Source organism: Colletotrichum truncatum, assembly GCF_014235925.2.
Source record: "Colletotrichum truncatum strain CMES1059 chromosome Unknown Contig_0002, whole genome shotgun sequence".
NCBI classification, from domain to species: Eukaryota; Fungi; Ascomycota; class Sordariomycetes; order Glomerellales; family Glomerellaceae; genus Colletotrichum; species Colletotrichum truncatum.
Window position 1 is genome coordinate 2,802,705 of NW_027222399.1, and position 12,013 is coordinate 2,814,717.

General features: G+C 51.5%; 3 protein-coding genes across 3 annotated transcripts; 2 read left to right on the forward strand and 1 right to left on the reverse strand.

The window, feature by feature from the left end:
- Positions 1-2,274: 2,274 nt before the first annotated feature.
- Positions 2,275-5,298, forward strand: CTRU02_203686 (WD repeat protein; the record flags this gene model as incomplete). Its single annotated transcript, XM_036722261.1, has 1 exon — positions 2,275-5,298. One exon carries the CDS (start codon positions 2,275-2,277, stop codon positions 5,296-5,298), a length of 3,024 nt encoding a protein of 1,007 aa, XP_036585867.1.
- A 1,086-nt stretch (positions 5,299-6,384) lies between these two features.
- CTRU02_203687 (intracellular protein transport protein) lies at positions 6,385-8,882 on the reverse strand (the record flags this gene model as incomplete). Its single annotated transcript, XM_036722262.1, has 2 exons — positions 6,385-8,306; positions 8,354-8,882. 2 exons carry the CDS (start codon positions 8,880-8,882, stop codon positions 6,385-6,387), a joined length of 2,451 nt encoding a protein of 816 aa, XP_036585868.1.
- Positions 8,883-9,714: 832 nt separating this feature from the next.
- CTRU02_203688 (uncharacterized protein) lies at positions 9,715-11,069 on the forward strand (the record flags this gene model as incomplete). The annotated part of the gene is made up of 6 exons (XM_036722263.1): positions 9,715-10,174; positions 10,232-10,290; positions 10,366-10,436; positions 10,489-10,607; positions 10,661-10,875; positions 10,926-11,069. 6 exons carry the CDS (start codon positions 9,715-9,717, stop codon positions 11,067-11,069), a joined length of 1,068 nt encoding a protein of 355 aa, XP_036585869.1.
- Between the last annotated feature and the right edge of the window lie 944 nt (positions 11,070-12,013).

Here is a 12,013-nt window from a genome sequence, read left to right on the forward strand (position 1 = left end):
GCGAGAGTTATGTAATAATCGCCAGGCTTGTGTTTATTCTATGTTTGAGTATTAACAAGGAGTCAACCATGGCACTCGGCTCCAGCGGATAACTTGATCAATAGTTTGTCCGATGTAGCCACTTCTCTGCATGGTGGAATATAAGGTTAAGATTGGATATGATGATCTGCGTGGAAGGTTAGAGGGCCGATCTGGATTGTCCGTCATTTAGTATAACAGGATGTTTACACCGTCCAGGGGGGGCAGGCCCCTCTTCCACAGCAATTGGACCACAGCAGCCATCAAAAGTCATTGGTATGGGGAGCTTGAGTGTGATCAGAGCAGAACAGCACAGAGCTAGGTGGAAATGGATAATTGGAGCCCGCGTGTTGCAGCCGCGTTGACACGCGACATATGACCGGCTAATGCGTGTAATTTCTGTGGATGATTACAATGCGCCGCGGAGCACAGAGGAGCTGAGGCTCACCGGAATCAAGCAGCATGTCACTTTCGTTTAAGCGGAGGACTGTCCCGAGGACCAAACTGAAACCCCCCCCCCCCCCCAAATTGTCCGCATCCATGCGATCCAACAGCAGCAAAGTAGATCATCCAGCGATCAACCGTGGCTATGGGAGGAGGAAGAAGGAAGGAGGGACAGCCGCAACAACAGGGACCCCTGGCACGAGCTCATTTCACGACCGACTCATTATCTCTCTCGGCCCAGGCGTACGCACGGTCGACCATGCGCTAGGACTAAGACGCGGGCAAACAGGACGGCAGGATGGATGGCATGTCGGCATGAAAGGCCCAAGAGCGCGCCGCTGTCAAACTTGTCAGGGTTCGATTCCGAGCGCGGCGTTTGGGACCTCCTATTTGCTTTTCTTTTTCCGTCGACAATGCGAACCCCTGGATGTCTGCAAGGAAACTGTTTGGCTGACCACACACTGACGTCTGGATTATTGCTTTTTGTTTAAGAACGGGGGGGGGGGGGGGGGGGGGGGGGGGTAAAGTCCGGTGACGGCGTCTTGCTTGTTTTTTTTTTTTTTCTCCTCTCTCGTCTCCTCACCTTTTGGCGAAGAGGAGCCACTTTAGGCAATGGGGATGACGGGGTGAATGTTCGCACTTGGATCTCTTGTGAGGGAGATGACGAGCTGTAATGGATTGCGACTTGGTGGAAATCACCTCGTTTGAGAATGGCCTTACTTCACAGAGACGAGGCGGTTGAGTTTTGCAGGGACGCTAAAAACCGAACCAAGACCGTTTCTTTGTTCTGGTTGTTCCATCAACGCGACTCACTATGTAAACATATTTTTTTTTTTTTTCGTTAGCTACGAGATTGTATCCGTACTACGTAGAATGCAGAAAAACGGTTTGTCTGCTGGAGATTCTGACCCTCATCAATACCCCCTCACTCCATGGGTTTAGATGAGAGCAAGTGCTGTGATTGGGCTGACATGCCAGACCGCCTCAAGCACCCACATCTAGCTTTCATACCTAGTGGATTTCGATGTGGGTTAGGGTGACCGTATTGGGAAGAAACGGACAGGGCTGGTCCAGAAAAGAGCAGTAACACCCCGCTCACCGGTAAGTCTGGCGATTCACAGGGTGTTCCTGCTCTGCCCATCACACTGCAGTGTGACGCTACCACCTCTTTCACTCCCACTGGGCCGGCCGTGCGTTGCGGCCACCATCCCACGCTCCCAGGAGAGCTTCTGTAGCTGTGACCAACAGGCGGCCCTCTAGCACCACCACCACTAGGCAGTTGCGTCCCCAGACCAGGGCTCTTCCCGGCAGGCGTCCTTTTGCTCAACCGGCTCCAACCCTGACCCGACGTCTGAAAACCGTCCATCAGCAAAACCTCACATTCGGCACATCGCGTCCTCCTCTCTTTCTAATTTTCTCTTCGCGCTCAGATTATTACATTAATTCCTGCAGGCTCTGGGGAATGTTGCCCAGCCTGACGCCACTGTACGTTCTTGCCTGCGAAGAACCAATTGGATGTTTCCTTCAATTGAGTTCGAGATTGACGGGACTGACCTCTTTTCGCAGCTTTGAATCATAAGACCTAACTCAGCAACAGCCACTTCTTTTTTTTTCTTCTCCTTCTTGACTTACATCGCTCGCGCCTACCTTACCATACGGCCACCTTTTTTTCCCGCCTTCTTCTCGCGACGACCAACCGATCTACACTCTTTTCCAAACCATCGACCATTCTACAAGACGCATGCCCTCTGCGCCAATTCTACACTTCATAACCTCACATTCCAGGAACGTCCACGAGCCAATGGCGACACAATGAGCGCAACTCCCACGAACCGGCTTAAACTCACGCCGGGAAACTCCCCCTACCTTCAACGTCCGCCTCGATCTCCCCTCCGTGGACGCCAGCCCCACGAGTCCCGCCTCTCTCTCAAGCGAGTTGTCGGCACAACCTGCGCCTCACCCACGGGATTCGACACCGTAAACTCATCCTTTGCGTACATTGCAGGCGGTGCCGTCGTTGTCGTGGACGTTGACGGCGAGCACTATTCCCAACGTTTCTATCGAGCCCGACCTACCGCCGCACCGGTCTATGGCTGCGCGCCGCTTTCCCACGCCAACTCCTCACCCTCAACGCCAAAGGCCAACGACAGCAGGAACAGAATTGCCATTCGCGAGACTCAGGATTGGTCCGTTTCTCCAACCCCCAACACTTGGACAAGCCGTGAGCGCATCAAGGCAGCGACGTGCCTAGCCCTGAGCAGGGATGGAAGATATTTGGCTGTTGGCGAGACAGGATATGCGCCGCGCGTGCTGATTTTCAACTTGGAGGACGCCTCCTCTGACGTTCCGTTGGTATCCATCAGCGAGCATGGTTTCGGTGTCAATGCCGTTGCGTGGTCTTCGGACACCAGATGGCTTGCCTCTCTAGGTGCCTCGACGGACGGTTTTCTCTTCATCTGGAGGATCGACCCTCGTACTGGCGCTGCCAAGCTGTATCAGCAAAACAGATGCACATCGACCATTAAAGGTATGGTGTGGATGGGCAACAGCCTGATCACACTGGGTGTGCGACATATCAAGATATGGCGAGTGGAGGAGGGCCCGTCTACTTCACCGTCGAAGCAGAAGTTCAATGAAGTCAACTCGGCAATTCAGACATCACAAAAGCTCCTGCATGGCCGTAACGTTCTCCTCGGGTCTCTTCTCGAAGCCACATTTAGTTGTGCTGCCGTCGTGGACGAGACGAACATCATCATTTGCTCCGAAGCCGGCGACATTTGCATTGTGGAGGACGATGGCAAACAGAGCAAGCTTATTCGATGCCTCACTGTCGACTTCCCAATTACGTCCATTACTATCAGACACGCCACCGCGTATGTGTCAGGAAAAGGCGGCCAGTTCGCAACATTAAGCGTTAGGGCAATTCTGAATAGTTTGTCAGGCGCTGTACTTTCCAACAGCGTTGCGCCCTCCGGCCTGATAGCCATGGGCTTTTTGACAGAAAATCTCGTCACGATAGACGAGAAACATTCCATCGATATTTGGAGCTCTAGCTACTTGCCGGGACTAACCGAAGAGGACCCTTCGCACATTCCCATTCCCGGTCATGGAGATCCCATCTCGGGAATTCAGGCTTTAACAAAGCCTAATGACCAGACCGCGGATTTCCTTACGTGGTCTGGTTCTGGCAATGTCATTTTCTGGGATATGAAGGGTAGCATCAAGTCCTCGGTCGAGGTGCCCATCGAACAGGTAATCCCTGAGAACGGGATGGACCTAGTCAACCAGCTCAATGTGGTCCGGGCCACGAGGGCTGGGAAGATGCTTGTAACAGCAGATAAGTATGGCGTGCTCAGGATAATGGACTCAGCAACCAAGGAGTGCCTCCTCGAGACAAAAGCCCACTCGTCGGACTGTCAAGGCATCAGCATCTACGAAGACGATTCCAGATTCCTGATGGCGACTTGTGGAAGGGACCGAACTGCCCAGCTGTTCCAACGCCTATCCTCTGGCGAGTTTCAGCATTTCCAGACGCTCGAGTTCGCGGCCAAAGTCGTCCAGACTGTCATTCCATCAGAAGACAGAATCATCACCTGCTCCATGGACAGGACTCTACAAATCCATGACATAGTATGCAAGGAGGGAGAGCCCGACGAGATTGCAGCTCTCTCTGCTCGTACCATCACTTTGAAGGCATCACCAACTTCCTTCGTCTTGGGTCACGATGACAGGACTGCCTACGTCTCTATGCTCGACCGGTCCGTGTGTCATTATGATCTTTCCAGCGGCAAGCTTCTCAACTGCTTCAAGTGCGTTGACGAAGGCGGAATCGAGTCTGCAATCATGGATTCTCTCATCTTCGGCCAGTCACCTGGCAGGGATGGGAGCTTTCTCCTCGGCGTATCCAATACAGATAAATCTGTGCGTCTTTACGATGCCCAGTCGGGTCATTTTCTGGACAGAGAATGGGGGCATACGGAAGCCATCAGCGGTGTAACATTGACCGACGACGACGACGGCAACCAAAGAGTAATCAGCGTTGGTTCAGACGGTACCGTGATGCTCTGGGCTATGGAAGAAGACTCTTCACTATCATCCATCAGTCGAGATCCATCACCGATGAAAGACGGATCGGCATCCGCTCGTCAACCATTAAGGCGAGTGCTTTCCAAAGCGGAACTTGCTGAGTTCCAACGGCCGTCCCCCACTTCCAGCGGTCGCCGGTCACCCAGAGCTGTTCAGAGGCGAACATCACGTTACGGCTTGAACAACAGCATCAGCACGCCAAAGTCGAGCATGGCAAACAGCCCGTCAATTGCTGAAGGCACATCTTCTCGGCGCTCGTCCGGCAGTGGATCTGGCAGCCCGCCGGCAAGCCCCAAGTCAAGGGCGTCCAGACGGCCCTCGCTCCCATCACTGGGCTTGCCGCCCAAGAAGAGCTCACCAAACTTGGGCCGTAACTTCGGCAGCCTCAACATGGCCACAGAACAGGCTTGCCGCACTTTAAGAGCATATAGAAAGAAGCTATCATCAACGGAGCCTCTGAGTCAAGACGTCCTTACGGAGCTTGATCAGGAGCTTCGCATGACCGCCGCCGCCCTTGGCGATCGAGCCATCAGAACGCACGACTCCGCCCTCATTAGCGGGCTCCTGGACCAGTACGAGGAACGCCTGGCGTCGATGCTCGATGAGAAACTGCGACGGACGTTCCAAGACAAAGAGATTAGGGACGTGCAGACCCCGACTGAGGAGCGTGAGATTGAGTTAGTGCTCGATCGGCCAAGCACGGCCGGCGGAGAAACAGTTTCAACCTCGACATCATTATCATCATCATAACACTCATTGTAGTTCTTTACGTACGTTATCAGTTTAACTATACTGTACAACACCCACTGGAGTTATCTGAATACGGGCAACGGCGTTACGGTTAGGAGGGTAATCCTACTGAGAAAATTCTGGCCTTGAGACTTGGGGTTTAATTGAGGGGGATGGATCTTTCTCCCATTTGATATGTCATCATTTAGTTTTTTTTTCTCTTTTTTTTCCGACACAGCACAGCGACTGCTTTTATTCTTCTTCTTATTTTCTTTTTTTCCTTGCGGACTGCCATTTATCTTGGCATACATAAGCAGGCCCCAGCAGAACACCAGTCGTTGGAGACGGTAATCCTGAGGAAGTTGGCGAACTGGAGCCTGGAGTTTTCTATCTTCCCGTTAAACGGGACACGCAGAAGATGAATGCGAAGACTGGATAGCGGATTGATCCAACGGATGGATGGATAGCGAAAGAGAGGTGGGATTTAGTCCCCCAAAAACTCGCGTCACCGGATTTTTCTGCAGAAGTTTCTTGTTTGTTTTTTTACATAACTTCCTATTTTGGGGGGTTGCGCTCCCTTTCATTCCATATGGAGAGGCGCCGGGAAAAATATTTACATGACGAGGAATCCTCGTTAATGACCCTTTACTCTTCTTCACCCCCCTTCTCCAAACGACACGTGATGAAACGTGATGTTCGCCGATGTGGAAGACGCGTATATCGCAAGTCCATGTTGAATCCCTCCCCCCCTCCTAAATGCCGCGGAACCGGACAATGTTTGTATTGCGTCTCATGTACAAGTGAATTCTCCAAATCATACGAACCAGATAAAAAAAGAAAAAGAAAAAAAGGAGCAGTTCCCAATACATTTGCGTCGTGAATAATGTGTAGTTGATGAGGGCGGTCCAAAAGACGCTTTTGATCAAAAAAAAGGCAGTGAGCGAGCGACGTAAAAGTATTGAGGAAAAATAAATAAATAAACAACAATCCACGTTTTTCTATCCAACGCCTCGGTGGTTTTCTGCTTGTTCTACACGTAATATAGTCGATTTTGGATTTGTCCTGCAAGTTCGCATATGATATAAATGCCCCCCCTTCCTTCAAAAATCAGACGACGAGACCCTCCTCCATTGCCTCATCCCGCTCCAGCCTCTCGAGACCCGTCGCGACAGCACCATACACCTTGAGCGGCACGGCGACCTCGAAGCTCTCGCAGGCAATATTCTCGACGGCGACGAGCACTAGGCCACCGCGCTCGTCGCGCGATATCTCCTCCAGAAGGGGATGGGTGCTGGGCGACTCACGCTCGAGCTCCGTGTCCTGGCTCGGCACGACGAACTCGACACGGATCTTCCAGTCGAGGGAGACGCCTGTAGTAACGAACTCGGGTGTTGCGTTGATGGGTATCGTGGGCGTGAAGACCATTCTACGGTTGTAAAGTGTTGCTTCCGACGCCGAAACGTGAACCTTACGGGTTACACGGTGGATCGACGCCTCCGAGCGGATAGCCAGCTGAGGTTCGACTCGCTCTGAGGATTCGAGGCATGAGTGGACGGCGTAGCAAGGAATCTCGGCGTCAGTGAAGTCGATCGCCATTGTGACCACCTCACCTAGGCGGTACGACGGACGTGTAAGCATGACGACGCCGACGCGCTGTCCATTGCGGGCGATTTCGAAGCGGTTCGGACTCTGTTGGCCCTCAGATGTCATGTTGCTGCGCATAATGGCCATGTTGATGGCCTCTGTTGCCGTTGTCGCATCCTCGAACGCCGATGGCCGCCGAGAGCTGGGGTATGCTGTAGGCGAGAGTAAGCCCGCATTAGAACCTTCATTCGGCTTGGTGAGAAGTTCATCAACATATATTAGAAAATCGTTGATCGTCGATGCATCCGGCTTCGTGGATTTGATCTTCTTGAGCTCATTTAGCGTCGATAGCTTGTCAACCGTCTTGATCTTCGCCTGGTCGCGAAGTATTATGTAGGGGTTCATGAGATCATGGCCTAAGATCTCGCCATAACTATTCACACTGCCCAGTACCCTGAAAGGGACCTCGACAGAGCGCACTTGTTGCTCCTTTGAGCCACCAGCTCGCTGTGTACCAATAACAAGGCTGTAAGAGATCTTAACTGCCTTTCCCTTGTGTGTCGGCGGCAGCCCCTTGGGAAGCTGGAAAGAATATTCGAAAGCTTTGTGCTCTCCCGGAGCCAGATTCAGGTCTACAAAGAGAATGGACTGTGGCGTCGAGAGTAGCGGAACGGACTTGGAACTGGCAATGCCACGCATGTCCTTGATGCTGCTTAGCTCGCCGCCCCCGAGCAATTCGCCAATTGAGTTGCTAATGCTCCCCCACCCAAAGCTTCGTAGCAACCCACTGTCCCGTTTCGAAGGTTCCACTCCTATGACACCGCCACCCTGACCGCCGACTACGGCCTTGCGCTTGACCTGCTCAAAGGGGCCCAGGTTTATTAGTGAACCATCAAGTGTGAATGAGCCCTGGATTTGCGCATAACCCATCATAAGCGACTCCGGCAGCTTCGGGTTGTGCGGCGCCAAGTTGGAAGGCCGTCTAAAGTGTGGCGGTCGCATAGGTCCTCTCGTAGGCTGCGATGGGTATTCTGAGGCCAATGTTTCTGTTGAGTTGTTGCTCATGGAGTAGAACTCTCCGCTGCTCCGCGGTGTGCCTCCTCCCATGCTCGTCGTGGATAATATTCTCATGGCCGGGGCCGTATGTTCATTATGAATCGTAGGTATGCCGTCTTTGGATCGTATAGGCATGTTCGTAGATACTTCAGTATTCGGACTTAACAGCCCGTCGTGATGCGCTGCTAGGGGAGTAGTCGTGGACTCGGATAGCGGTGACTGAGCCATGGGAAACCGCCATTCGGACAGCGCGCTATTGGGAGACCTCATTGGGCGTGGAGCGCCCGCTGCACTCGGAGCCGGGAATGATGATGATCGAGAGGTTGCGGGCGGTGTATCAGAAGCAGATGTCGAGTTAAACAAAGGTGAACTTATGTGCCTAGGTGATGCTGGAGGGGTTAGTACTTGCGCCACGGGCACGAAGAAAGAAACTCACCAGATTGGGGCCCTGTAAGTCCCAACGCGGCTGCACGTGGAACTATCTGGAGACTCGAGGCTCGTCCATGACGGCCAGGACGATGCTGCTTCACCGAGCTGGCATTGCTCTGGAGGTCGTCGGCTATGGTGCTCGTGGAACCAATTGATACTATGGAAACAGATTTCTTGTGACCATTGCCACGATACTCGGCGGAGTTGGAGGCAAGCGGCGACGGCCATGGTACCGAGCCTGATCGGCTTCGTGTCTGAGCAGCTGGTACATTGAGAGATAGAGCAGATCGATGACCGCGTGTTTGGGCAGAGTTCGGCGGGGTTAAGCCAGAGTTAGACTTGGCTCTTAGCAAGGGCGAAACATGCCTCGGGCGGTCGGCGGGAGTGAGTCGCTGGGACTGGCGTTGTTGATTGGGATCGCGGGCGATGTTCTTGAAGGTGATGGTACACTTGATCTCCTCGCCAGCGAAGACAGTTTGGTCGTGCCAGCGGATAAAGACTCGGATATTGCTGTTACTGGAGGTCTCTGGAGACATGATGGCGCTCCTCCAGGGAAGAGGAGACTGGAGGGGAGGGATAATTTGAAATTGCAACGAATCAGCGGGACATCACATGTCTGGCATCAACCATCATCGCGTCGTTCGGAGTGGGTTAGAGAGGGACAAAGAGTCCTGACAGGTGCATTGAACGTCATGGGTTTCCGAGTTGGCGGGAAACAGGAGGTTGAGTGAGCTAGCTCCAGTGTCGCTACGAGTCGGACGGGGCCCCCTTCGCGCGCGTTGCAGGGGTTGGGCCCACGTCCCTGCTCCCCTTCTAGCGTCACTTGAGGAACCCGTTTGGCCTTACCTCAGCATAAGATCCACTAGTGATGTCGCAACGGGGTGGCTTTCGGAACCTCGGTACGTACCTCGCTCACAACGTCTTTCACTTACACGATTGCTGGGTGGTAGCCTCAGCAGCCTCAACTTGTGGTTAATAATCTGTGATCTATTTCAGAGATCATGGAAGTTTCAATCTTCCTACATTGAAAACGGAACTCTTCGAACTGGCAGGCTTTCTGCTGACCAAGACAACGGGGCCTGTTGTTCTGCGCGCACTTTGAGCTGCACCTCCTTCAGTGTGTAGGTACACTCTTTAGTGCTCTTTTAGAAAAGGCTGGCCCTCCCAGAAGGCTCCTTCTTTCCTGATCAATAATTCTCGTCAGCGGCAAACTTCCCCTTTCTCAAGGTTCTCCTTCATTTCTCGCCTTGCCCGACCTCTTTCCCTTCTCCCTTCCATAGGTTCAAGATCCAAGCTGTGTCCAAGAACGCCCCTACATTTTGAGTGCCCATCCTCAAATTATTAGTACCTTGGCATGCTCCAACTTCTATGTTTTATTTCTTGTCCTCGAAGAAGCTATTTCGTCACCTAACTACTCCCAAGATGGCGATTATCGACACGCTACCTGCAGTCAGCGTTTCTGTCCGTCTCGGGACGTCAACCAGAGACGCTGATGAATACCCAGACCCTTATCCATACAAAAATAGCGAGCCTTATCTCGATAACTTCGAACAATGCTCTCGCAACTACATTGAGAGTGAAGATGGAGTCGAGTTCGCGGTTCAGGTGGATGTCCTGGACGAAGAATCACTGGATCCTTGGGTTTACGGAGATTACGGTCTAGTGTTTCTGCTGTTCATCGATGGACAGTTCATTCGTCGTAGATTCTGTCACAGTGACGATTTTCTTAACCGGCGCTGGCAATTCACGTTCAATGGAAAGAAATATCCGGATGAGGCTCGCTCTGTACTGATACACAGGAAGTTCAAGTTTCACTCAATTAGCACAGGTAAGTTCCCACCTGCTTTCTTTGCGCTATTTTACAACTTAGCCGCCATACGTCTAGTGAATGAAGATGCTTCGAAGCAGGAAATTCGTCTTGCTCGAAACCTCGGTGTCATTGAGGTGAGGGTTAAGCTTGCCAGATTCTCCGGAATCGAACATCGAGAACGAATTGGAGCTGTGGGTGAACCTCTCTAGCAGCCGTGGTATGACAGCTACCATATCTCCGAAGAAGCCTTGAAGGGCCGAGCCATCTCACATGGCACCTCGTGAGTGGTCTTGGATTCTCGAGTCTGATGTCGCTTACCAGACCTTTCACAGGTTTGCCCAATTCGATGAGACGCCGTTACGACCGCTGCGTCGTGAACAGAGAGCAGCTTTTGAAAAGATATGGACTGGCCCACTAGTGGCTATGTATACATTCAAATACCGGTCTTGGGGTAAATCTTTAGCAAGTATAACTCAGAGGCGCAGGGTGCTAACCTCTGTCCAGAGGCGCAGGGTGCTAACCTCTGTCCAGAGGCGCAGGGTGCTAACCTCTGTCCAGAGGCGTTGAAGATTGTGGATGTTGTTCATCGAACACCCGAGAGAGACTCCGTGACTTACAGAAAGAAATTTCACTACGAGCAATCTGCAGCGAACAGATTTGAGGAGTTGCACACTCGTGAGACCAATAAACTCGCGCGTGAGAGGTGCATGCAGATCAAAGTCAGAACCTTAGTATTGCTAGAAACGGCATGAACTGACCCTTCTTCTAGGATGAGAGACTGCAAACATTTACCAAGAAGCGTAATCATACCGACTTTTGCGAGCCCAACGACGACAGTGTAACGGCTCGCCCATACAAGATCATCAGACTTGGAACCGGTAAAGAGGCTATCGACCTCACAGGTTACTATTAACAAGTTTTGGTCTCCAATGATCTATTTGTTTCCATGGCTGTTTCCGTGCGTGGCCACTGAAAAGAGTTGCCAGCAAGGGGAGGCAATGTGGGTTTTTTTCTTGAGGAGAAAGCTCGTTATTTCTCACAACTTGCAATTCAACGGGAATGTTTAATTACATCTTTGAAAGTACGGGCAGATACTATTGCTTTGTCGAATGCCTACTTTATGGCGGCGTTAGACGGATGAAAATTCTCGATGAGCAAGACCAAGGCGAGGCTGAGTAGAGCGATAATGCAGATTTTTATTACAAGTCTCCCTGTTCAAATTTGCGGCTTGGGTGTTGAGGTAATGAGCCTCAAATGAGCTTCATATGAACACTGCGGTCAGAAATCAGCAGCACACTCGACATAATACTTAATTCGAAGAAAGCAAACTTCATTCCTTCCAGCTCCTGAAAGAGAGATAGTGGCTTGCCTCTGAATGATATACCCCACGACTTCGTACATGGTAGACCGTATTCAGGCCCTTGAATAGTATGATATTGGAACCAGTAAAGATCTTGTTTTGACTCAATAAAATACAAAGCCAAAGGTATCACCTTGCAATTCGGCGAGGCCACTGTCGCCATGAACCCACGCAAGAGGATTGTATGGTCAGCGTTTTCGGAGAGCACACCAGAGGCTTGAACAGGCCGCCACGCTAAAGTTGAAAAAAAAAAAAAAAACAGGAGAATCATAGAGAGAAAAGGTAAAAGTGGCAGGCAAGATCATATTGCAAACCTGTAGGCAGATCCATGGTAATTGAAAAGGATGGATACTCCTGGGTGGCTGGTAAGACAAGAAAAGAACGTGATTAACAACTTTTTCAGGTAGAAGTAATAGAACCACCCATCTACTACGTAGTTCCTAATCAAAATGTTTTCAACTGAAACATTCAACTGCTCTGTTCGTTTGTCTAGCCAA